Source organism: Seriola dumerili, unplaced genomic scaffold (genome assembly GCF_002260705.1).
Source record: "Seriola dumerili isolate Sdu_G_001 unplaced genomic scaffold, Sdu_1.0 BDQW01000321.1, whole genome shotgun sequence".
Lineage (NCBI taxonomy): Eukaryota > Metazoa > Chordata > Actinopteri > Carangiformes > Carangidae > Seriola > Seriola dumerili.
This window is the reverse complement of record NW_019174576.1, coordinates 288893-311307: the sequence shown is the minus strand read 5'-3', so window position 1 is coordinate 311307 and position 22415 is coordinate 288893. Positions and strand designations below refer to the sequence as shown.

General features: G+C 44.2%; 2 protein-coding genes and 1 non-coding gene across 4 annotated transcripts; 1 reads left to right on the top strand and 2 right to left on the bottom strand.

Moving 5' to 3' along the window:
- Positions 1-1584: 1584 nt before the first annotated feature.
- LOC111232025 (E3 ubiquitin-protein ligase rnf168-like) lies at positions 1585-3363 on the bottom strand. Of its 2 annotated transcripts, none has more exons than XM_022759360.1 (4): positions 3290-3363; positions 2468-2982; positions 2053-2157; positions 1585-1959 (listed from the first exon to the last, which is right to left on the bottom strand). In XM_022759360.1, exons 2-4 carry the CDS (start codon positions 2839-2841, stop codon positions 1914-1916), a joined length of 525 nt encoding a protein of 174 aa, XP_022615081.1. In that variant the 5' UTR covers positions 2842-2982; positions 3290-3363; the 3' UTR covers positions 1585-1913. The 2 variants fall into 2 exon arrangements, with proteins under 2 accessions (XP_022615081.1, XP_022615082.1); XM_022759361.1 differs by having other exon boundaries at positions 2053-2145.
- A 933-nt stretch (positions 3364-4296) lies between these two features.
- On the bottom strand, positions 4297-4368 carry trnap-cgg. Its single transcript has one exon. It is a non-coding gene; the product is annotated as a tRNA-Pro (tRNA).
- Positions 4369-4930: 562 nt separating this feature from the next.
- cep63 (centrosomal protein 63) lies at positions 4931-10455 on the top strand. The gene is made up of 14 exons (XM_022759325.1): positions 4931-5117; positions 5272-5449; positions 5712-5807; positions 5906-6022; positions 6133-6246; positions 6349-6522; positions 7453-7598; positions 7791-7934; positions 8086-8188; positions 8284-8481; positions 8667-8753; positions 8894-9087; positions 9186-9537; positions 9634-10455. Exons 1-14 carry the CDS (start codon positions 5059-5061, stop codon positions 9835-9837), a joined length of 2166 nt encoding a protein of 721 aa, XP_022615046.1. The 5' UTR covers positions 4931-5058; the 3' UTR covers positions 9838-10455.
- Positions 10456-22415: the final 11960 nt, after the last annotated feature.

Here is a 22415-nt window from a genome sequence, read left to right as displayed (position 1 = left end):
CAGTTTAAATATTGGCAATGTTCTGAAGTTCTGTTGTAGTTTGTTGCACTTTCTGTCCCAGACTTTGTTTTGCAAAAAACACACCAGCACTCGAGGTGTTAATGTTTTAATCCAGGTCCTCAGAAAAGCCGTTCAGTGCAGGACACACACTCGGAGAGGAATGTACTTCTGCCTGTTGTAATGGGCAGCGATGAGGAAACTGTCTTTGCAACATCGGTTTGTTTTTTTGTTTGTGGCTCTTAGTGTAGTAACTGCCTCAGTCGTCAGACTGACCAGAGCCACCTGCACTGGTGCCATGTGTCTACGTACATTTACTCCAGTATGAAGCTTTTAGTACAATTTTGAGATACTTATACTGATTAATTAATTATTCCTATTTGTTCCTACTTGATATTTCTACTCCACGACCTTTCAGAGTAAAACACCAGCTGTAGTTACTTGTTACTTTACAGATTAAGAGTTTAAATACAAAACAGATGACACTTTTTACACTTATATATGCGTAATAGTTGAGCATTTCTACTTTTAAAACATTTTTAATATATTATTTCGTACTGATTCAGTTGATCTTATTTGTTATTTTTACTTGAGTAAATGATCTGAGCACTTCCTCTGCCGCCGCCAACCTGCCCTGGGAGTTATTTCCTGTTCTGCTCCAACCTAATCCCAGTGATCAACACTGTGAGGGCCACACCGGGAGAGCCAGTAAATACATTGCGAAACTGAAAACTGGTCCCTTGCCACTTTCACAACCCTGTTGCTGTTTGTGTGCTGTCTGCCTTCCTGCTGCAGTCCAGACCGCCGTGACAGCCAAACACAGCTGATGCCAGATCATTTAGAAGTTGGAATGCGCGTCTCCCTGTTTGGCATTTTAGAGCAGCTCAAGTCAGTCGCTGTGATAATACTGAAACATGGGAATATATAAATGGCACTTAAAAGGCTAAATACCAAACCAGTCATCGAGTGTATTTCACAGGCGTAGTTAAGGCATCCCCGTTACGACTAGTGTAACCAGTATGTCAGCTAACGGTTTTCTTCCTCCTCCCAGTGTGTTTTCAAACAGACAATAACAATGACCTTAATATGACTGAGACGCCAAACACAATAACTCCACCCTGCACATGCACAGTGGGGTAGGTGCTGTATATTTTTGAACTGATATGTGCACAAAAGATTAAAAGGCCATTTCCATGAAAGTGATGATCCAGATTTTCTAATATCTTCTAACATGGAAAACTTGCCAGATGCTCATTGAATGGAGTTTATAATCCACTTTCATGGTTGAGTGAGTCTTTTGTGACATGTTTTTTGTTGTGTGTGTCGTGCCCACAGAAGTAACACTCACATTATGCTATTCACAAAATCTCCCGGTGGCTTCACTTATTTTCAGTCACGTAAATTCGTAATGTGTCATAAATGATTTACAGAGAAAAGTGGGAAAGTGTCGTGTCTTTGCTTTGAGCTCATGATTCTTTTAAACGACCGTCGTCTCCCCAGAACCACGTGGCATCAGCATTAATTAGTAAATAACAACACCGATAAAGAATTTTTAAAAAATATTTTTTTATTAAATACTTTGTCGACTATCATAAATTAAAGAAAACAATATGTTATGTTCAATGTTCAGCTGTGGCTAGGTAAAAGGGAACGTCCTCAGGAGACCATCTGTTATGAGGGGGTCTTGGGGTGTTAGCCCCACTGGGACAGCTGAACCAAATCCCACAGCACCAGCTGGGAGAATTAAGCCTAGAATAAATAATGGGGAGACAGAGCACCTTTGGCTGAGGACAAAACATTGTCCTGACAGGAGCACAAATGGATCCTGGGTCCTAACGGCTTCAACTTTCCTTCCACTGACAAGGCTGAGTCAGGTCTTCACGAGGCGTCATGTGACATTACTCTTTGTCCTTTTTTCAAACTGTCTCCTCAGTTGAGAGTCTGCGCCAGGATTTCATTTCCCTTCAAAAAGAAAAACAGAAAAAAAATCTTAGCTCACATTTGAAGAAAAATTTCTCCGCTGTTGCAGATGTTTACCGCAAAATCAGGACTCACACGTTGCTGCCAGGCACGATCCTCTCCTGGTGCTGCTTCGTCAGACTGAACTTTCGGAAGAAGGCGGGTAATTTGAGCTTTGTTCTGGAGGACCTGGAGGAAACACTGAGAGGTAAAGGTTTTGTGTGTCAGACTCCTGCAAACACAACGTGGCACCGCCGAGCTGAGGTGCTAATGAGGAGCTCTGTGGACAAATGTGCTGGTTAACGTCAGCGTGTGAATGGCTGGTTAAAATTCTTTAAATTCAACACGCCAACCAGGGAGAAACTCTCAACAGTTAGCGTACTAATAGGAAACAACGAGAGGTCAAAGGTCACACATTGTTAGCTTTTCTGTTTGTAAATGTCTCTGATTGAAGATGCAGATACAGCAGACCAGTCCTTCCTCGTGTAAATGTGTTCACTCTCATACCCACCATTCTGCTTGTGATGAAGGTTGCTGTTTAGCCTCTATCCTCTCCCCTTCTGCTTCCTGCTTCAGTCCGTCTTCTTCCTCCCCCTCCTCTTCCTCCTCCTCCTCCTCGGCCTCTGCGTCCACTTCCTCTGGTATCTGCTCCCACAGCCGGCTGTTGACCCACAGAGCTTCCTGCAGGCTGAGGCCGCGGCCTATGCAGGTCACCCGGCGACACAGAGGGCAGCCCACGGTCAGCAGCCCGCTCCTGGCCTGGGACATCGTCTCCAGGCACGGCTCGCAGAAGGTGTGCCTGCAGTGCAGCACCCGGGGGATCCTGTCCATCCTCGAGTAGGGCGAGAGGCAGACGCTGCACTCACCGTCCTCACACAGAACCATGGTCGAGCCGAACCGGTGAGCCACAGGATGAAAGAAGCTGACAGTAAAAAATGACTCGTAATGACACTATTTAGGAAGTGGCACTTGTGATAAGGGCTTGTTGAAGTAGATGATTGGTCCTGGTTCCCAGTTTGCTTCTCTCTGTTAAATCAAATTGTGGTTGAAATACTTAATATTAGAACAAACTAAAAACTTTTTCACACAGGTAATAATTACAGAATTTCAAATATATCAATTATCTTACTTTTTTCTATTCTAAACTGTTCTACCAAGACAGAAACAACTTTTGTTGAACATGTTTAACCATAATATATATAGTTTATTCCCACCTAGTGTTATTATATTATTTCAGACATGAACATTAAATCTAACAGAACAACAACCCAGTATCCTCTACTACACATCATAGCAGAAGAGAAGTTTTTTAATAATAAAAAAATGAACTTACTGTTTGCATATATTCCGTGACAGACTCGATGCTCCTTCAGTCCTAGGTGAATAGAGAGGGAGAGCCGGCTCGTCTGCCGCCTGTTGGGAGTGTCTGATGTGTTTTGTGGGGGCGAGAACAGAAAAGTCTCTCTCTCTCTCTCTCTCTCTCTCTCTCTCTCTCTCTCTCTCTCTCTCTCTCTCTCTCTCTCTCCCTCCCTCTCCCTCTCTCTCTCTCTCTTCGCATGCCCCAAACCCCTCACAGCACAACAGCTGGGGAAGCAGGGCGGAGGGGACGCGCTTTGTTTAGTTTTGTTGGAGGGCAGGTGGAGAAACGGGTGTGGGAAATTTGCAGGAGGAGAGGGGTTGGGGGGGGGGGAGTCAAACAGTGATAACGAGCCCATTAAGCCCCCCCCCCCCCACCTATTTCAAAAAGTACAACTATCGTTAGAAACTTGGATGTATTAAAATGAACTGATTAGATAGATAAACAGATTCTTCTCAATAAAAAAAAAAATTGGCTCGTCCGGGATTTGAACCCGGGACCTCTCGCACCCAAAGCGAGAAATCATACCCTAGTGACCACAAACCAGCCCACAACTACTTTGGGTGTATCACTGTAATTAAATAGATAACTTAATGTATCTTGTTCTTTTGGTTTTACGCTCTTGTTATTTATGTTTAAGATCTTTTACTCCTGGCTGCGTGTTTTCTAAGTTATGCTCCACTCGAAAACCCGTGACACGCGTGAAATATCTCTAGCACGCCCGCAAAGAACGCAGCTAGCTTGTTAGCTATTGCTAACGTTAAGGTAAAGCTCGGTGAACAACAACGCAGTGTACAACGTTTTGTTTGTAAAACGTGAAAATTTCTGTCCATGTATCATACGGCTAGGGGACAAACACTGTATAATGACTGCATTAAGAGCGCTGTGCGGCACTGGGTGTTTGCTGTTGTTGCTAAGTAGCTACTCGCGGCTAAGCGTTAGCGATATTTGTATAGTAGCTTCACCGATACTCGAAAAAAATTGGGCTCGTCCGGGATTTGAACCCGGGACCTCTCGCACCCGAAGCGAGAATCATACCCCTAGACCAACGAGCCACGTGTCCAGTTGAGGAGATACAATACAATTTAAACTTTTGTAACTGCTTCGATTTGAGCGAACTGTTGCTATGTAATAAGATGGTTCTTCTTCCACGTATTAATGATTATTTTGATTACATATCGTTAACCTTCGTATTGCCATCCCTGCGTCAGTTTGGCCTCGGGCTATGGAAATAAAGGCTGTGGAGCCACGCGTCATTACACTGTGTGAAATGCAAAACAACACGTCACCACGGCAGCAGTCTCTAACTTCAAGAGGTAGGCGATTGGGTAAATATTCTAATAAGGTTTGATCGTTGAGATAACGCACCTAGATACAGAACCTCATGTGTAACTCCAGTACCAGTGGAGTTACGTACGACGTGATGAGGTCACAGGTTGGAGGGTGGAGTTACCGCCTTACACCATTGTATCCAGTGCAGTTGTACAATGTAGTTTCACTTAACGATGTAAACAAAAGTAGTTAGACGCGCTGAACTATGTAAGAAACTTCAATCAGCTGTTGTAACGTTCGTTATTTAATTTCAACTCACGCAGTTTAACTGGCAGCTCGGCTTGGTTATGGTTAGTGGTTAATGCTGTCACAGAGGTTGCTAGGTTAGTCAACTTAACTGTTAAGCTAGCTTGAGGTAAGTTTAAAGTGTCCACAGAGACAGTTCACTGTCAGGAAGTTAATAACAAAACTCGATGAACACTTCCAACCAGATGGAGGCTTCTCTGGGATCTCTGCAGAATCCTGATCTCAGGTAACGTAAACTGGGGCTAAAACCAGTGACTAGCTGACTAACTTTGAGTCTTAACATCACAGGTGGCGGTTAGCGCTTGCAGATATGGTAGCCTCCCTGTGATGTGGTATTTTTTGTTTTGATACTTATATCCGGTATATAATCTATATTCCAGCTCCGTCCTGTCATCCTGTGAGCCAGAGCTGCAGGAGCTGATGCGCCAGATTGACATAATGATCAATCATCAGAAGAGGGAGTGGGAGGCTGACATCCAGGCCCTGGGGCTCAGGCTGAAGAGCAGAGAAGAGGAGCTGTTTACTTCCAGGAGTCTCATTGAGAGGAGGGAGCTGGAGGTGAAGTAGAAGACACTTACTGAAATTATATTGTAGTGTTTGGTGACGCAGCTGAATCAGCGAGGCTTCTTTGTTCCACCTAATATGGGTTTTCACATACACACACATACTGAACTGGAGCTCATCAATCTGAACTTAGAGGGCTAAAGTTTTCTTCTTCCAAACCAGAACTCTTGCATGATACTCATATTCCTGAATGATGTTATGTGAATGTTTGATCCATGTTTTTACAATACCATGGCCGTCTTCACCCCAACCACAGATCGGGCTGCTCCGCAAACAGGTAGAAGACGTCCAGACCGATCGACAAGAGTTAGTCGCCAAGTATGAACAACAACTGAAGAAAGTCCGTGAAGAGGTGAGACAACTCGTCTGTTACACAATTAAACAAAGGCAGACTACAGATGTGCAGACTCAAGGTCTCTCTGGTTGTAAACTGAACATTTTATCCTGCAGTTAGATAAATTAAAGAGAAGTTACCACAAGCTGCAGCGCAAACAGCTCAAGGAGTCCAGTGGAGGAGCCAAAGACACAGACCTTTCAGAGGTGACCCAGCTGCAGGAAAAACTCCAGGTACAACAGTCAGTTTCCCATCTTCATCTTTCCCTGACATGACCCCAGTCTCCTACAAACAGCCCTTTACTGCCATCTGCTGGTTATGTTGAGCATAATTATCCTCGCAGGAATATCACCAGCGCTCTGCAGAGTGGGAGCAGCAACACATCCAGCACCAGAAACAGCTGACAGCACTGGAGGCCCAGAATAAGAGCCTGACCGACGAGCTCACACACGTGAAAGTAAAAGCAGACTATGAACTTTTAACATGTGATGTCAAATCAGACACAGTTTAATGGAGTCGGGTCATTTTTCACTCATATTTTCTCTCATCTGATTTCCAGTCCCAGTGGGCGTCGGGGCGAAGAGAGAGGGAGCACAGGGAGTGCTGTTCAGAGGCGCAGAGTCTGCGCACTCAGCTGGAGAAGACGCAGAGCAGCCTGCACTCACACGAGCTCGAACTGGAGCGACTCCGACCGCTGGAGATGTGTCTGGGACAGTACCAGAGAGAGCAGCAGGTGAACACAGTGACACACACATATGCAAGCAGTGCAGCCCCTACCGTCCCATATTGAGGAAGAAATAGATAACCAAGGAATTCAGTGACATGTTTATGAACAACAGGCCATTAAACATAGTGTATATTAATGTGAAATGATACAGTTTAAATCAGTGTGACGTCAGCGCAGAGACGACCACGATAAAGAATATTTCAGTGTGATGCTTCAAAACGGCTCAATAAACAGAATCCATCATGAAGCTTCCTAAAATAACTCTGATTATTATGTGACTGCAACCAACAAGTATTGATTAATCCTTTCATCTCTAAAAAGGCAGTGAATAGTGGGAAGAAACTTTTACTTTTACAATCACAATTTCCTAAAGGTCAAAGTTATGTCTTCAGATTGCTTGTTTTTTTTTCCAGCCAGCAGCAAAAATATTCAGTTCACTGTCACATGAGAGAGAAAAGAAAATCTTCACACTGGACTGTGAATATTTTACATGGACTAGGACTTATCAAAATAGTTGCCCATTAATTATCTGTCAGACAACTGATTCTTTATTTCCACCTTCTTAAATGTTAGAATTTGCTGCTTTTCTTTGGACAAAACAGGCAATTGGACATTTTAAACGATTAATCAAATAAAAGAGGAAATCATTTATTTATTTTTATATTATTAATTGATAATTGATTGATTGAAGTGAAACATTTTGTTGCAGTCATAATCACAACTGAACAGTTTTTCATCAGGGAAGTTTTTAGCTCATCACAGCTGCAGATAAAGTCACATTAACCTGAACCCACTCTGGAAAATACTAACGCAAGAGAAAAATGTGCTGATATTACCTTGAAAATAACAGTCTGTTATACGCATTTTATTCCACTGTGCGTTAGACACAATAACAGTGATGCTGAAATATAATTTCATCATGTGATGGTTCCACAGGTGTTTTCAGAGGAGCGGGAGGAACTTCACGCCACGCTGGACTCTCAGGACTCATTTGTGCGAAGAACCAGTTTGGAACGTCAGAGACTTCGTAACGAGGCTGCGAGACTCAACCGAGTCCTGGAAGCTAAAGATCAAGTCATTCGGTGGGTGAATCTCCGCCTGTCATTACTGTGTATTCAGTCTGTCATGATGCAGTACAGCAACAACGACACAAGAGGGCGTTCTGTGCCGTTGTGTGGGGAGGATGCACTGCTGCTGTTCTGCATTGGTTCAAGAGAAAGGCAGAAACAGGTGAAATGAAGTTGTGTTTTGTGGATGTTCTCCTGTGTGTGCAGCTCTCTGGAGGACTGTGTCGCGGCGCAGGGCTGCACTGGTGTCCAAACCCTGAGGCAAGATCTGGAGAGAACTGCAACCAAGCTTCACTGTGCCCAAGGGTGTGAGGTTCATCTCAAGGCCGAACTGGCCTGTCTCAAAGAGAGGTGAGTGTTTACACGCCCACATTATTATAAACTTGGACAAATAAGCTTGACATTCTGTTTGTTTTTGAATTTGCAAAATCAACACTGGTTTCCCTGACATGTTTTGTCCCTGACGTGTTTTGTCCCTGACGTGTTTTGGTGGTTTACTCAGGCTGGATACGGTGACCCGACAGAGAGCTGACCACTCAAAGACAGAGCAGGATCTGAGAAGCGTAAAAGCCGAGTACGACTCCTCTGTTGCTGAGATGAAAAAGGTCAGAAAACTTCCTCTTTTCCTCCGACATGCTGTATTTTCTTTGTCTCACCTTTTACCCCGTTGACATCAAATCACAATCGTACTTCCCTGCAGCTCAGAGAAGAGCTCCAAAGGGCCCAGCAGACTCACAGTGGTGAGGTGGAGGGGATGAGGAAGGAGGTGTCAAAGCTGACCAGTGAGCTGCACCAGCGCGACCTCGCCATCGCCTCGCTGAGCGGCTCCTCGTCCGGCATCAAGCAGCAGCTTCGTGGCGAGGTGGAGCGAGCAGAGCAGAAGGCAGCGGAGCTTAAAGTGAGTCAATAAACACCTTTGGACATGGATAACTTTCTTTCTTCATGTCTGTTGATGTGATGGCTTTTTGTTGGTCTGACACAAGATCTATCACATAAGTATTTAGTTTGTATAATAAAAAAATGTAGTTTACGATACAAAAATAGCCACAATCTTCATGCAGTATTTGTTTCTGGCTTTCTCAGATGACTCAGGCGCAGCTGGAGACTCAACAGACTGAGAACCACCGTCTGAGGGGTCTGCTGCAGAGACTGGAGTCTCAGTCACCCACGGTTTGTCTGCTTTGACATAGTTGTTCATGTAGTCATGACATGCTTGTACAGACCGCCTTAAGGCAGCCTTTGACTTCAGCCTTAGACTTGTGTCTAAATCTGACTCATCTCTCTCTCCTGAATCACGTCTCTCCTCTCAGAGGGGGGAGTCCTCGCTTGCATCCCTGAGGGAGAGCTATGTGTCCAACCTGAGCAGCCTGGAGCAAGAGAATCAACATCTGAGGCAGGCGCTCAGTGAGATGCAGGCCCAGGTTGAGGGGTCCAGCCAGGATAAATATGAACGAGCCCTGCTCTGCCACGGCATAACTGACCGACCGCAGCCTGCTCAGGACAGGTAGCTGCCATACACACAGACACACAAGCACACAAGCACACAAGCACACAAGATCAAGAAACTGAGCCCTCATGCACCGCTGCTTGTTTTATCTGCAGGAATGAAAATACCAGACGTCACAAATACCGGGAGGAGATGAAGGCCTCAAAGGCTAAGCTGCAGGACAACACCACCTGCTATGAGGGACAGATCCAGAGGCTCTTTAAAGAGCTGCACACCCTGTCCCAGTCCCCCACAGACCAGCCCTGCAGCCAGGCCCAAGACAGCAGGACTCATTCATCAGCATCCTCCGCCTCCTCTTCCTCCTCCAGCAGCAAGAGACGCACCAGGAGAAACTCGGTGCCGACCTTAGGCTCGAATGAATCTGCTGCTGAGGGACAAAGCTCCTGCTCCGAAGACTCTCTGAGTCTCGTGTCCAGAGAAAAAACCGTTCCCTCGACCTCTCCACAGGTGAGAACACAGTTGTGATGTAGGTAACACTCTACTGTCCTCTTTTCTTCTTTTTTTTTCTTTCTACACATTGTGTGTGTGTTTCCTGCTTCCCAGGAGCGTTCGGTATCGGTGTCACCTGCAGACAGCATGGTCTCTCGCTTCGTAGAGGAGGAGGTGCTGCGGACCGAGGAGCTGTTCCAGAGACTGGACACCCACATCGAGAGCTTGAGGGAGAGCAACGTCAGGACCGTGTCCAAGTACCTGCCCAGCGGCTCAGAGCCTGAGTCTGCCCAGACGTCTGTACAGACTGGTCAGTGATTGAGTGAGGTGGAATAAATATGAACAAAGTGCATTGAGTAGCATGTTGCATTTCTGACAACGTATTTGTCCTGCACAGCTGATTAGCTCAGCTTTCTCTGGATATGTGTCTGTGTGCAGCCATAACGAATTCAAACAGTTTGCCTGTATGTGCAGTAGTTTAACTGTAAACATACTGAAGATGCCAGACGTGTTTGCTCTTGTGCCGAAGATATTTTATGTTACGCTGCGATCCATTCCAGCCTGTGCGAGCGCCGATGTCTGAGTGTTGCACCGTGGGAAAAAAAACAAAAACGAGATGCTTTCTATTGGAGCTAACGTTTACATTTGGTGACAGGTTTCCCGATCAGCTCGGGGTTGAAATCTATCTGGACTTTTAATAGATTAAAATGGCCACTTTTTCTCGTTGGAAGCTGCACATTCCAATTTTTCAAGTTGCCCGAAATGCATTATTAATGTTCGCTTTGCATTAAAACACCCAGAGAAAGGAATGTTCCCATGTGCCAAAGCGGCGTCCGTCCTCCCTGCGATAACTGTCTGTGATAACTGAGGAAATACCACATATGTACACGTCTGTCCAGACGTCTCAGACAGCAGGGAGGGAGAGGAGGCAGCTCGTACTGTAGCTCTCCTTATTTTTCTTGTTTACTCATCTCCCACCACCCCCCCAGCACCGCCACCACCACCACCACCACCACCACCACCCGGAGCACCTCCAGCTAGTAATGCAGGAATGTGTGCACCATGCCAATGCTGTCATGAACCCTCCCCTGCGGCCTGCTTTGTCCTCACCATTAGAAAGCGTATGGAATGTTAATATCAACCATGTGGGGCGCCGAACCTCAGAGACACTGAAAGGCCACGAGGGGAATCGCTCTGTTTTTTACTGCTCTCCTAATGAAGGACGCACCGACGGAAATGACAATAAAGTGAAAAACGGTTCTCAATAAATGTGTTTTTTTTTTCATCATACTATTACAATAACAGCGCAGGATTGATGTTCGGCCGTCTCTGAGCGCAGTGACTTCTCGCTTTGGTATTTGGTAGCCTGTGTTACTAGCACTGTAAGCCCCAACAAACAGCGTTGAGGAATTTGGCAAGGCAGGCATTCCTCTGGCTCTCTCCGGAGGGAGGTGAAAAGGTTTTTATATGTGGAGATTCCTTGAAGGGGCCTAGTAAGAGGGAGGAGGAGTGAGGCCTGATTCAAGTCCGGGGAGAGTTCACGCTCCTTATTTACATAACGCTTCACAGGAAAAAAATTTGCTTTTGGCCGCAAGATGATTGAGTAATTGCTAAATTGATTAGTGTAATGAATTGAATTGCCTGCATTAGGCTGTTAACGCTATCAGGACAGTTGGTGGTATGATGCAAACAGAGGATATTCCCCTTCTAAAAGGAAACCCCTGTTATTTTTTGGATGATCACTTTTTGCTTCTAATGATTAGCCTGTACTTAAAGGGGCATGTCAAGATATTTACTGTTGCATTTCTGTAACAATGGCTGACTTGCAGGAGTGCTCAGAATTGATGCAGCAGAGGCCAAGGTGTCCTGACTTTTAATGTCAAATGTTAGTCGAGCCCCCCCAAAACGCTGGATCCTACATTTCCCATAATGCAACTCGTCTGTGTCCTTAATAGAGTGCGGGAGGAATGAGTCCTAAAACCTGGAAATTAGTTAGCATAAATCATACTAGAAGTTGGAGGCTTATAGTGACGTTGAAGTCATGCGACTGTGGATTAGCATTAGCATTAGCTTTTACTTCTGCCGATGTATTTAGGCTTCAAAAATCATAAGAGTGGCGTCATTTGCGAAGATTATCCTGCCGAACAAAACGTTTAATTATCATAAAACTTTTTTTATTGCAGTAATCCAAAAGCCAAAGTAAAAATCCCACTGGCTTTTTGTTGAGAGAACCGCTCATCCCTGCGGTGCTCTGCAGACCCTCCATGTCCATGTCAACTTCCTGTTTATTCCCACCTGTCAAAAGGTCCAGTGTCCTCTCTAAACCCAAGCTGTTTATTGTGCCAGACCTTAGAGAGCTCCTCTGAAGCCACGGGAGACTTTCTACAACTGTTTTCTCAGTATTGTTGTTTGCAAATATATATATATATATATATATATATATACTGTATATATTCATCCATATAAACAAACTAATATACTGACCAGGGGAGCAGATCTGCTGAGGGAGGCAACAAGATGTGACTGAAAGCTTTGGACACACTAGAGAAGTGAGTGTTTGGACCTTGTGATTTCTTCACTGTTTTTATTCTTAAATGTTAAATCAGGTCTATTAGGTGATATATTCTTAAGTTAAATAAAGAGCAGAGAACCAAAACAATCCAAAGAACCTCCTCAATCCAGTTGTGTGTGTGTTTTATTATTATTTTTATTTAGTCCTTCTGGGAAATGCGATACAATAACTACAAAACCTTTTGTGGAGGTGTCATTTCACTCATTCAAGTATAAATCCTTTCTCTTTTATCTGCCAACGCACTCATGTTGACAGCATCATCATTTATTTGACTATTTATTTGGCTCGTCGCTGCAGGAGAGCTCGTGCGCAGCGCTGGCGTGAGACACCTGAGCACAGTCATTGCTTTACCTCTTGTCTGAGCAGAGACGAGCAGCAGAGGGAGCAGCTGGACGCTCAGCTGTCACACTCGGGTCGGACACCAGCGGCTTTTCCCCCCTCAGGTCAGATCCTTCCCTTGCTCCTTTTCTTGCGTCTGCGTCCTGGGCTTGAAAGATAGTTTCCCCGCTGCTGCTGTCATGAAACAGGAATGCGTCCACAGTCCAACACCACACTCAACGCCTTCTGTCACAAAACCAGACATTTTTAGCGGACGACCTATTAATTAATGCTCCGACCATGAGTGAATAAACATATGAGTAAGTCTGGCAAAGTTTCAGAGCGCTCATTTGGAAAGTCGCTTCAGATTATCAGCTCATCTTGAGGGGGAGAGATATCTGAGGTATTTGTTTGAGGAATTTTGTGTTATCTGTTAGATCATAGCTCGTCATGGGAATAAAGAAGATGAAGATAGATTGTTTGTGTAGAGGCCTGACTCGTTTCTGTAGGACTGCCCAAAAGGCGAATGCAGGTTGGTGGGAATTTCTTAAGCCAGACTGGGTCAACAGCCAGCAGATTCCTGAGAATGGGTGGGTGGCGATCACTGTGATGATTGATTAAAATAATTTAGCGGTGTTAATATGTTCTCTCTCTTGACGTATCAGGAACCACAGTTTGATTTTGTGTGAAATATATTATCACAGTCCAAAAAAGTGGGAGATACCGCTCCTGTCACAGGTTGTTGCACCTTGACCAAAACCTCCTTATTATGATAACACGACTTTTTTTTCCCCCAGAACTGTTGCAGCCTGCATGAAATCTTCGATGCACGGTTGCACGGTGCGGCCTGTCGTGCTTCGCGCGTGCCCTGCGTCCCTCGTGTGATGGGAACGTCTCATTGTTCTGGGGCGGGGGGGGGGAGGGAGCGGGTGCAGGTTTTGTGGCCGGACTCATCTGCGTGCAGTCGGACTCCGGACGTTCGCCGCAGGATGCTCGGAGTGCTGCAGAGACAGAGGGGCGCGTTCTTATCGGCCCCCGCTCGGCGCTCGGTGCCAAGGGGAACTGAGCCAGAGAGGCCGGGAGGAAAAGGCTCATTCCATCTGAAAGCACAATGAGCGCGTCTACATGCACGCTACTGTCCCACATACACTCTGTGTTTGTTTGTGTACTCTGGCATGTAAACAATGGTTTGGAAGAAGGGACGGAGATCTGCTACTTACCAAAACATTAAAAAAAAAAAAAAAAAACGCTGAAGCTTTTGGGCCACACCTCATGGCCTTCCTCAGAGGATAGAGTTTGCTGACTGGTCATGGTGATGATGTAGTTACTATCACATGATCTAAACATAAAATTGTTGACTATAACCCCTGTCTGTGTTCAAGGCCCTCTGGTGTCAGATGTGAATGACCTCTTCTTCTTCTTTTAGTTAGTTTCATAATCCACTCTTTGTACATGTTAGCCCTGAGTGATCATGCTGCAGCTCCCTCTCTCTCCTCCTCCTCCTCCTCCTCCTCCTCACTGAGAAGATGTTGTGCTCTGTGCATGTGGCTCAGCCGGCTTTCACAGCTTCTCTTATTGAAGCCTGCCACAGGGTTGTGTCGTCGCCGGCTGGGGGAAAGGTGGATGTTAGGGTTACAGCTTTCTGGTGACAGCTGCGGGTTTCATCTTGGGGCTATACGTGTTGATGGCTGTATGTGCACCTGGATGTCAGAGGCTGTAGAAGGTTGCAGCCTGTTGCCGGAAGCTGAAGGTGGAGGTTGTCTTTTTGAGGCTGCGGGAAGCTGCAGCTGAGACTAGTTGTCAGTGCGTTTGTTTGGTATGATGGCTGATGCTGCAAAAAGCTACTGGGGAGGCAGCTGGTTGCCAGATGGTGTAGGTGTTAGGGTCAGGGCTAAGGCCTGCAGGACGTATGCTGCGGCTGCATCTTGCTAACATAACATTTATGAGGAGGATGTGGCTGTTGCTGACTGTAACGGCTGCAGGACTCGTTGAGTGTGAAGGGGGAGGAGGCAGGAGACGAACATTTAGGAAATGTTCAGAGATGTTCCTGATGTCTGAACTGACTGTGCACACTCTTTGTTCACATATGTGTGTATTTGCATGAATGGATAATCATCTCTCCCATCCGCCACTTTCATTCCAGCTGTGAGAAACAAAGTGTGTGCAAAGGAAAACAAAGAACTTAATAGACTTTTTAGAATTAAAACTACACTTTGGATGTAAAGACAGAATGAGATTCTTGCCAGATGCTGATCTGTCTCTCAGTCAGCGCATGGACCTTGTGACGTTGTGCTACAGACACTGTGGAGTGGAAAGAGAAACCAGTCTCTCGGATCAAAGGAGTGTGTATCTGGCTGCAAACCATCAAGTCCAAGTAGTTTACACTGGCTGACATTCATTAGCAGCTTTATTTTCCGGCGTACAGTCGAACTTTAATACTGAGATTAAAAGTTTGAATGGATATAGGTCGTACAGCAAACAGCTCACCTGTTACTGTAACCTCACTGTGGCAGAGGTGGCCTGTATCCCAGTGGGTAAATCTGTCTCTGCTCCCACTTGGTTAAAAACAAAGCGGCACAGCTGAGGTTAATGGAACTTTACTTGGCCGGTTTCACAAAGATGTCTCCGACTGGTCCGTGGTGTTGGTTCAGCAAAAGACATAAAATAAATCCCTGCCACTCGTAGGAAAGTCTTTATCAGCTGAGAGTCTTCGTTGAAGGTGACCTGTGGTTGTTTGACCATTATCAAAACCGCAGGTATACGGATATAGTTACCACTCACCAGTCCAACTTGTTCCTGCAGCTCAGTTGACGGTTTGATTTGATTTGTTGATCCAGGACGATGAGAGAATTGAAACCGCGATGACTCAGTCGTAAATCAATGATTGTGTTATTGTGGTCATATTGGTTAGTATGGCACTGCGGTCTCACACAGCTCTGCAGCTGCACAGAGAGCTTCCAAATCTTTCAGCAAATTGTGTTCAGAAATCAATCTGAGTTTATTAAAAATGTATATGACTTGTACCTTTTTTAATGAGGTGGGATGAACAGTTTCATGTGGCTCTGAAGACGCAGCTCAGTCAGCCCAAAATAATCAGAAATTCTTGGAAAAACGGAGCATCGTCTTGTTGACACTCAGCAGAGCAGGAATCCTCTGATACAGTGTGTGTGTGTGTGTGTGTGTGTGTGTGTGTGTATGTGTGTGTGTGCGCTTTGATGCTGGCTTCTGTTATGTAAAAACTATGTTGAACATTTCTTGTTCAGTCACGGCTAATGAGGGCGTTCGTTTGGATCGTCTCATGTAATTAGCAGTCGATCCTCATTTGCTCCCTCTTTGTCTCATGCGATGTCGTGCACAGGTTTGACTGAGTGCGACCTTTGTGCTGCAGGACTGAGGTGTGAGCTGTGATGTAATCTTAAGTGTATGAGAACCAGATTCAATTATTTTGAATAGCAAATCCTTTCATTTGCATGTTGTTGCAGCCAAAACTATTCAATTACAAATGGAAGTAGAACCGCACCTGGACTTGTTTACACATCGGCTGACACTTAAATGTCAGGTGCCACTCAGTCTGTGAAAGTTGTGATATACTTGATACAGCTATGTCTGTAAAAGAAACTATGAGGGGAACTGATTATGATCTACACCACACAAGCATCCTGGGATACACTGATGAATCGGCCAGGGGAAGAGTGAGTTTACATTCTTTCCCTCGTAGTGACATAAACAGCTCGGCATGTTTTGATTTGTGCGTCTTTTCGGGAGAAATGCTCGAGGAAATGACGCTCCTCCTCATTTCTGGTTTCGAAACTTTCATCTTTCCATTTAACTGCAGAGATTTGAATAAAACTTGTCCTCACCTGCAGCAAAATGTGACGTTACCATCATGCTTTCTCATTATTTACATTAAACTTTATTCTTTCTCACAGTTGTCCCTGAGCTTTGGATCTTACAGTGATTACAGATTGGTTAGCTCTTGGTTTAAGCTGCCTGTCGTCTGATCAGTGGTTCTCAACCTGTGGGCTGGGACCTTTTAAAGCCGTCGCAAGATAAATCAGAGGGATGATTAATGATTAATCGTGATGATTAATTAACTAAGAAAAGAAAAGAAGAAAAAAAATTACTTCCACTACTTTCTATCAGCCGTGCTGTCGGTCGGTCGGTCGGTCGGTCGTCCGCTTTGGTCCTGACTGAAATATCTCAACAACTACTGGACGGGTTGCCATGAGACGTTCATGGTCACCAGAATATGGCTGACATTTTTTGTTCTTTAATGTAATGCCCTGACAACAGCTGGATTGATTGTCATTAAAGTTGGTTCTCCCTCAGGATGAACTGTAACTGTAACTCTGGTGATCCCTTTACTTTTCATCTAGTGTCATCATCAGGTCATAACTTCAGTTTGTCCAAAACTTCTGGCTTCTGACCTGCAGAGCTAATGAGATTCCCATCAGCCTCAGCTGTTCTCTGTGTTTAGTGCTACACAGCAAATGTTTGAATGCTAACAAGATGCTAAACCAAGATGCTAAACACGGAAAACGCTAGCCTGCTAAACTTTAGCATGTAAGCATTGTTGTTGTGGGCATGTTAGCATGTGCTGGCCTTAGCGTTTAGCACTGATGTGCTTAAGTATAGCATCACAGAGCTGCTAGCATGGCTGTGAATGTGTAGCACAAATTTAAACAAAATGCAAATGGGAATGCATTTACATCCGCTACTGTTATGTGAATATTAGGAGATAAACAGTTGGTGGCGCTAAATCTCCAGGCGGGTGCCATTAACTCATTGCAAGAAGAGCGTCTGACAGGGAGGATGTAAATATAAGCGTCAGTCAAACCTCAAATGGTTAAAAACGACATGTGGATTGTTTCATGAGATAATTCAAGAAACGTCTCCTCATCGCTCCACACAGATCTGATGTTTCCACTGCGCTTTGTTTGCATTTTATTTTTCTCTACAGGCTACATCAACTCTTTAACAGTGTTTGGACCTTTTCGTTTTTGAATTTTTGGTGTTTTACTCAGTTTTTTAACACAAAAAAATGAAAAATCGCATAAGAATAAGTGGATGGAAACAATATAAGTCTCGTTTCCTTGTGAAATGTGACAGAGTTTTATCTCTCCAGGTTCTTAAAAGGTGTTAAAATGAAGCTACTTGAGAATGGAGCATCCCTCTTTGGGGTGAACTGTTGATATACAACATGTAGTGAGGAGTCATTACTCACTCACTATAAAAGGTCATGAGCCAAAAAAAAAAAAAAAGGTTAGGAACCCGGGGTTTCCAGATCAGTGTTTTTTTTCCCAGAGTTACTTCAGATTTATGTCTTAAATGTGCTGAAATGTCGAGATATTTTGCCAATATCAGAAAATGATGTCTTTTTTCTTTGCCTCGTGTCAAAATCCCACGGCTTTGGTGCCAAGAGCTGCAGTTTAACTGAGATAAAAATAAATTGTTTGATCAGTTCAAGCAGTCAGTGATAACTGAGAAAGATTTACTTTTGCAGAAGTGTGTAAAAAAAAAAAAAAAAAATCCCAAAACAAACAAACACACTCAGAAAAGTCCCACGTTTTGTAAATTATATATATTTTTACATATTGACCAAATGCATCAGATGCTGAAGTGAACGGTGTAAAGATTTGAGCGCTCCCGTTTCTGGAGAGGCTTCACGCTTCATTACTTGCAGGCAGCTGTTGTCACTTGACAAGGAGGTGGGGGCAGATAACAGCGCTGTTATCAAGATTATTCTCACTCTGAAAGGACATTTCTTTTTTTTTTTCTTTACTGTCCTTTCCAAGAACACCCCCCCACCACTCCTCCCAGCTGCCACTGAAGTATGCAGGAAGCTTAAATCATCAGACTATACCCAGCCCTATAGCACTCACAGGTCCTCTTATGTAACATCTCTTAACTTCCCTTTCCTCATTTGAAAATTCCACATTTAATCACGTTTAACAAAGCGCTGGGTTAAATCAACATCCAGCAGCTTGAAAATGCATATTTCTACCTTATCTTGAATCTCCAGAGCTCATTTAAACGTCTTCTCAGTCAGACTACAAACATTATTGACCCTAAACAGCTTCCTTTCCTTTCCTTTCATGCCTGAGTCAACTCTGGTGCTTCTGTGTGTTTAAGTCTTTAATTACACAAGCCATAAAATTGTCAGTGTTGTTGGAGATCACAGGGAAAATTGTCGTCACCTGTGGTGATCACTCTGCGGGGCGACCGCCTCGTAAATCAACTGGTTTCTCGCGGTCGCACTTTCAGCAAATCTGAACTAAAGTGACTGTTAATGAGATAAAACAGCTTTGAATACAAGTTTTCAATATTACATTGGTTAAATTCTTTAGTCAGACTCCATTTGACTTGTTGAGAAGAACAAACAAAGCTTTAAAATGTGCAAAGAGAGGCCAAGAATGTGAGGCATTCATTCATTATGCAAACAGGATCTGAGTTGTGAAGTGTGACTGTTGGAGGTGTTTAAAGTCCTGTACTGTAAGAAAGTTATTTACGTGATTAATGTGACGCTGGTGTGTACATTGTTGTCAGTGTAATACGCAGAGAGTTTTGAAGGATTATCCATTTGTTTAGAGAAACTTTCTGGATTCACTGCAGAAGTGTCCAGTCAGAAGAAATCTTAACTGATTTTATATTGTCTCTAAAACTAAAGTTCTCGTGGTTGTCGCTCAGTTCAGGTGCCTCTCCGTCGTTGCCCACTGTGTCTCTGCAGCCGTGGCCTGTGGATGTCGTCAGGCTCGTAATGGCCACTTGACAATGCGCTATCAGTGGTCTGCAGGTCTCCTCCCACGCTTTCAACACGCTCGCCCAGAGCTGCACATGTTGCTCTACTGAGGGTGAATTTGTATGCAAATGGCAGTGCTTCCTGTCCTCTATCTGCTGGGGCCAGGGTGGGATTTCCTCATTCCTGACGTCTGACCCCTCTACTCCCCTGGCTCCCTTTTCCCTTTAACTCCAGTCTACCATCTGGAGAGAGAGGTTATCGCAGCAGGCCCGCGGCCTCTCTGTGTTTGTTCAGTTTGACCTACATTTACCGAAGCTCTCTGCTGACTTAGTGTCATTAATAAACATGAACAGGCTTTTTTATTATTTAGACATCGACATGCAGATGCCCCTTAATAACTGCTGTGACCAAAAGAAGCTTCAGCTACAAAATTGTCAAACACAAATGTCAGAATCACCACAGCTAGTTAAAAGTAGACGGCATTTAATCTTTTCTCTTTTTAACGAAGTTTGAGTTTGAGTCAAGCTGAGGTTTTATTTTTTATATATGAATTATTGTTGCATATATAGATGAACATTTCTGCAGTGGTTCCCAATCCGGAGGTCGGGACCCTCCAAAGGTTTTTCAATATGAATCTGAAGGGTCACATAATGATGAAATCAATCACACTTTTGATAAAGGTTAGTGCAGTTTAAAATGCGTCACAGTTGACTGCTGAGCTCAAAAAGAAAAAAGGACTATAACAACAACAAGATATAATAACAAACAAACAAACAACAACATAAAAAGAAGATTAATAATGAAATTTAGTCTTTTTCATATTGTAAATTCACTGTTGCAGTTCACTTTCACCTCTGTCTTTGTAGCAGACAGCTGTCTGCAGCAAAAAAGCCCTAAAAAACATTCGCACTTCCTGTCCAGCACCAAAAGTCCCGCAGACAAAGTTAGCAGCGACTCGTTGATCATGGTGAAGCATTTAGAGGTTAAAGGGCCGGATGTGTTTCAGCACAGAGCTGAAAAGAAAAGAACTGAATGAATGTTAATGTTTCTCCCACATCGACCAAATCAACTCGAATGATAATAATATGTTCGTGTTGCTTTTGCAGCTTGTTTCTGCTGTTCACAAGAGGCCAAAAAAAAAAATCATCAGGAATGTCACCGCAGGTTTAAAGAAATAAAAAAAAAAAACATTTCTGTTACACAATTCTCTGTCAGACTCGTCTTATTGCCAGGTCATCAATAATCCTTCAGATCAAACAAATCTGAAGCTACGACCTGTGAGCAGGGGTCACAGGTAAATACTGCGTTTGGTCGACAAGTCAAAAAAGGTCAGGAGCAACTGTTTCAGTAGCTTCGGCATTACATTGAGCGTGTTGCTAATATGCAATACAACATACTTCCAATTTCATGCAATATGTTGATTTATTTACTCTATTAATGGCAAATCAATTCCTCCCCAAGATATTTAATGTTGATACGTGTGGACAAAGGAACAACAAACAATATGTGCTGGTGTGTTACCAGTTAAAATAAATACTTTGTTGGCGTCCAGCGGTTTATTTTGCAGTGGGGTTTTAGTTTAGTTTAGAATACACGCTCTCGTGTTCACTTGCGTGTCTCTCCGGAAACACTTTCTCCAGACACCACGGTGGGGAAAATGGCAGAAATCGGCCTCAGAAATCCAAAGAAACATCCGTAATTTTAGAAAGGAATGTCGCATTCCTTTGCAGTTGACTGAGCCCAGTCTTCCAGAGTGCCTCCTATCAGGAAGTGCTGCACAATGGGAGCAAATTGCCAGAAACACAAAGTCAGACATTTGGGACAGAGGTGGGGGCAGACAGAGGAAACTGTGTCAGGCACTGCTCTCAGACAATAACTTTGCTACCACGCTTAGATTCTACAATAAATATAGCCAAGCATAAACTGAACGGTCAAATATCCCGACCTCAACATCTCTACAGCTTTTAGATTAAATGTTTCTGTTTAGATTGAACATTTTAATAAACTGGAGTAAAACAGGCATTTACTTCCAATCATGATCCGAATATGAACACAAAGCAGACGTTTCAAACCTAACTAAGCTCATGTACGTGAATTTGTGCTGTAAAAAAACAAAAACTGGATGAGATGGTAAGTGCCTTATATCATCTAAATGCAACATCAGTTCATTTCAGTCTCAAATCGACTGAATGTTGTAAGAACTAAAACTGTTCACCAGTTTAATCCATTCGTTTTAGCTGTTGATAATTAATGCAAAAAGCTTTATGGTAAATCTAAAGAGTAAAACTCACTAACCCACCAATGTGGACATATTCAATTTACCCTTCTAGGTAAATACATCTCGCTCTTTATTTCTTACTTTATTTTTTTGTGCTTGCGGCCAACGTTCACCGTTTCTCTCCTGCTTTTTAAAACGGAAATCCCAGAGTTTAACCCACTGTCGCAGAGGTCCACCACCTGCTCCCGCTGTGACACGGGGCCTGTTTCCAGGCTTCGAGCACGGAAGGAATCCATCTCAATCCAGCGGCTGATGAGCAGATCGGGGGCTCCGCTCTCCACCCAGCGCGGCCCTAACAGACATCTTTATCTGGCCTGAAGGCGATGCCTCTTCCCCAGCCATCTGCTTCCACAGGACCAGCGCCCTGTGGAAGCAGGATGGGGAGGGGTGGAAGGCGAACCTTTTTAAGCGCACACACGCCTCTGTGTAAGCTGAGATTCATTGTTTAGGCTCGCCGTGACTGTCAGTTTTGGATCCGCAAATGATGGTGTGGATTTAATGGCAGGTTTTGGAGATGAGCAACAACGGCTGGCCTGTTAAACAGTCTGTTAGCGCTTGTTCACAGCTGTAAGTGAGCTGCAGCTGATGTGACAGTACATGGCCCCTCCACCTGCTTTCAACATAATGGTTCGAAGAATGTGGAGCAGAGAAAGGGAAGATTACACTTGAATGGGTCCTCTCTGTGAGGAACAGGTGGCAGATTTCTTTTGTACAGAATGCACTACATATTTGAAGTTGCGCTCTTCTTTCTGTTTTGCATTCGCTGCATTATTGTTGCAGGAGTCCATATGGCGGGGTGGGGGGGTGGGGGGGGGGGGCTGACAGGGGCCTCTGCCTCTAAGCTGGAGGGCAGGAGATAGTCTGCTCTGTGCTTTGTTTCCCCAAAACATCTGCCCCTTAGCCTGAAGCCCCACGACGTCGCACTAAATACCATCTTTTGCTTTTAAAAAGTAAATGAGTCGTTCACTTATTCTGAAAGTTATTCCTCC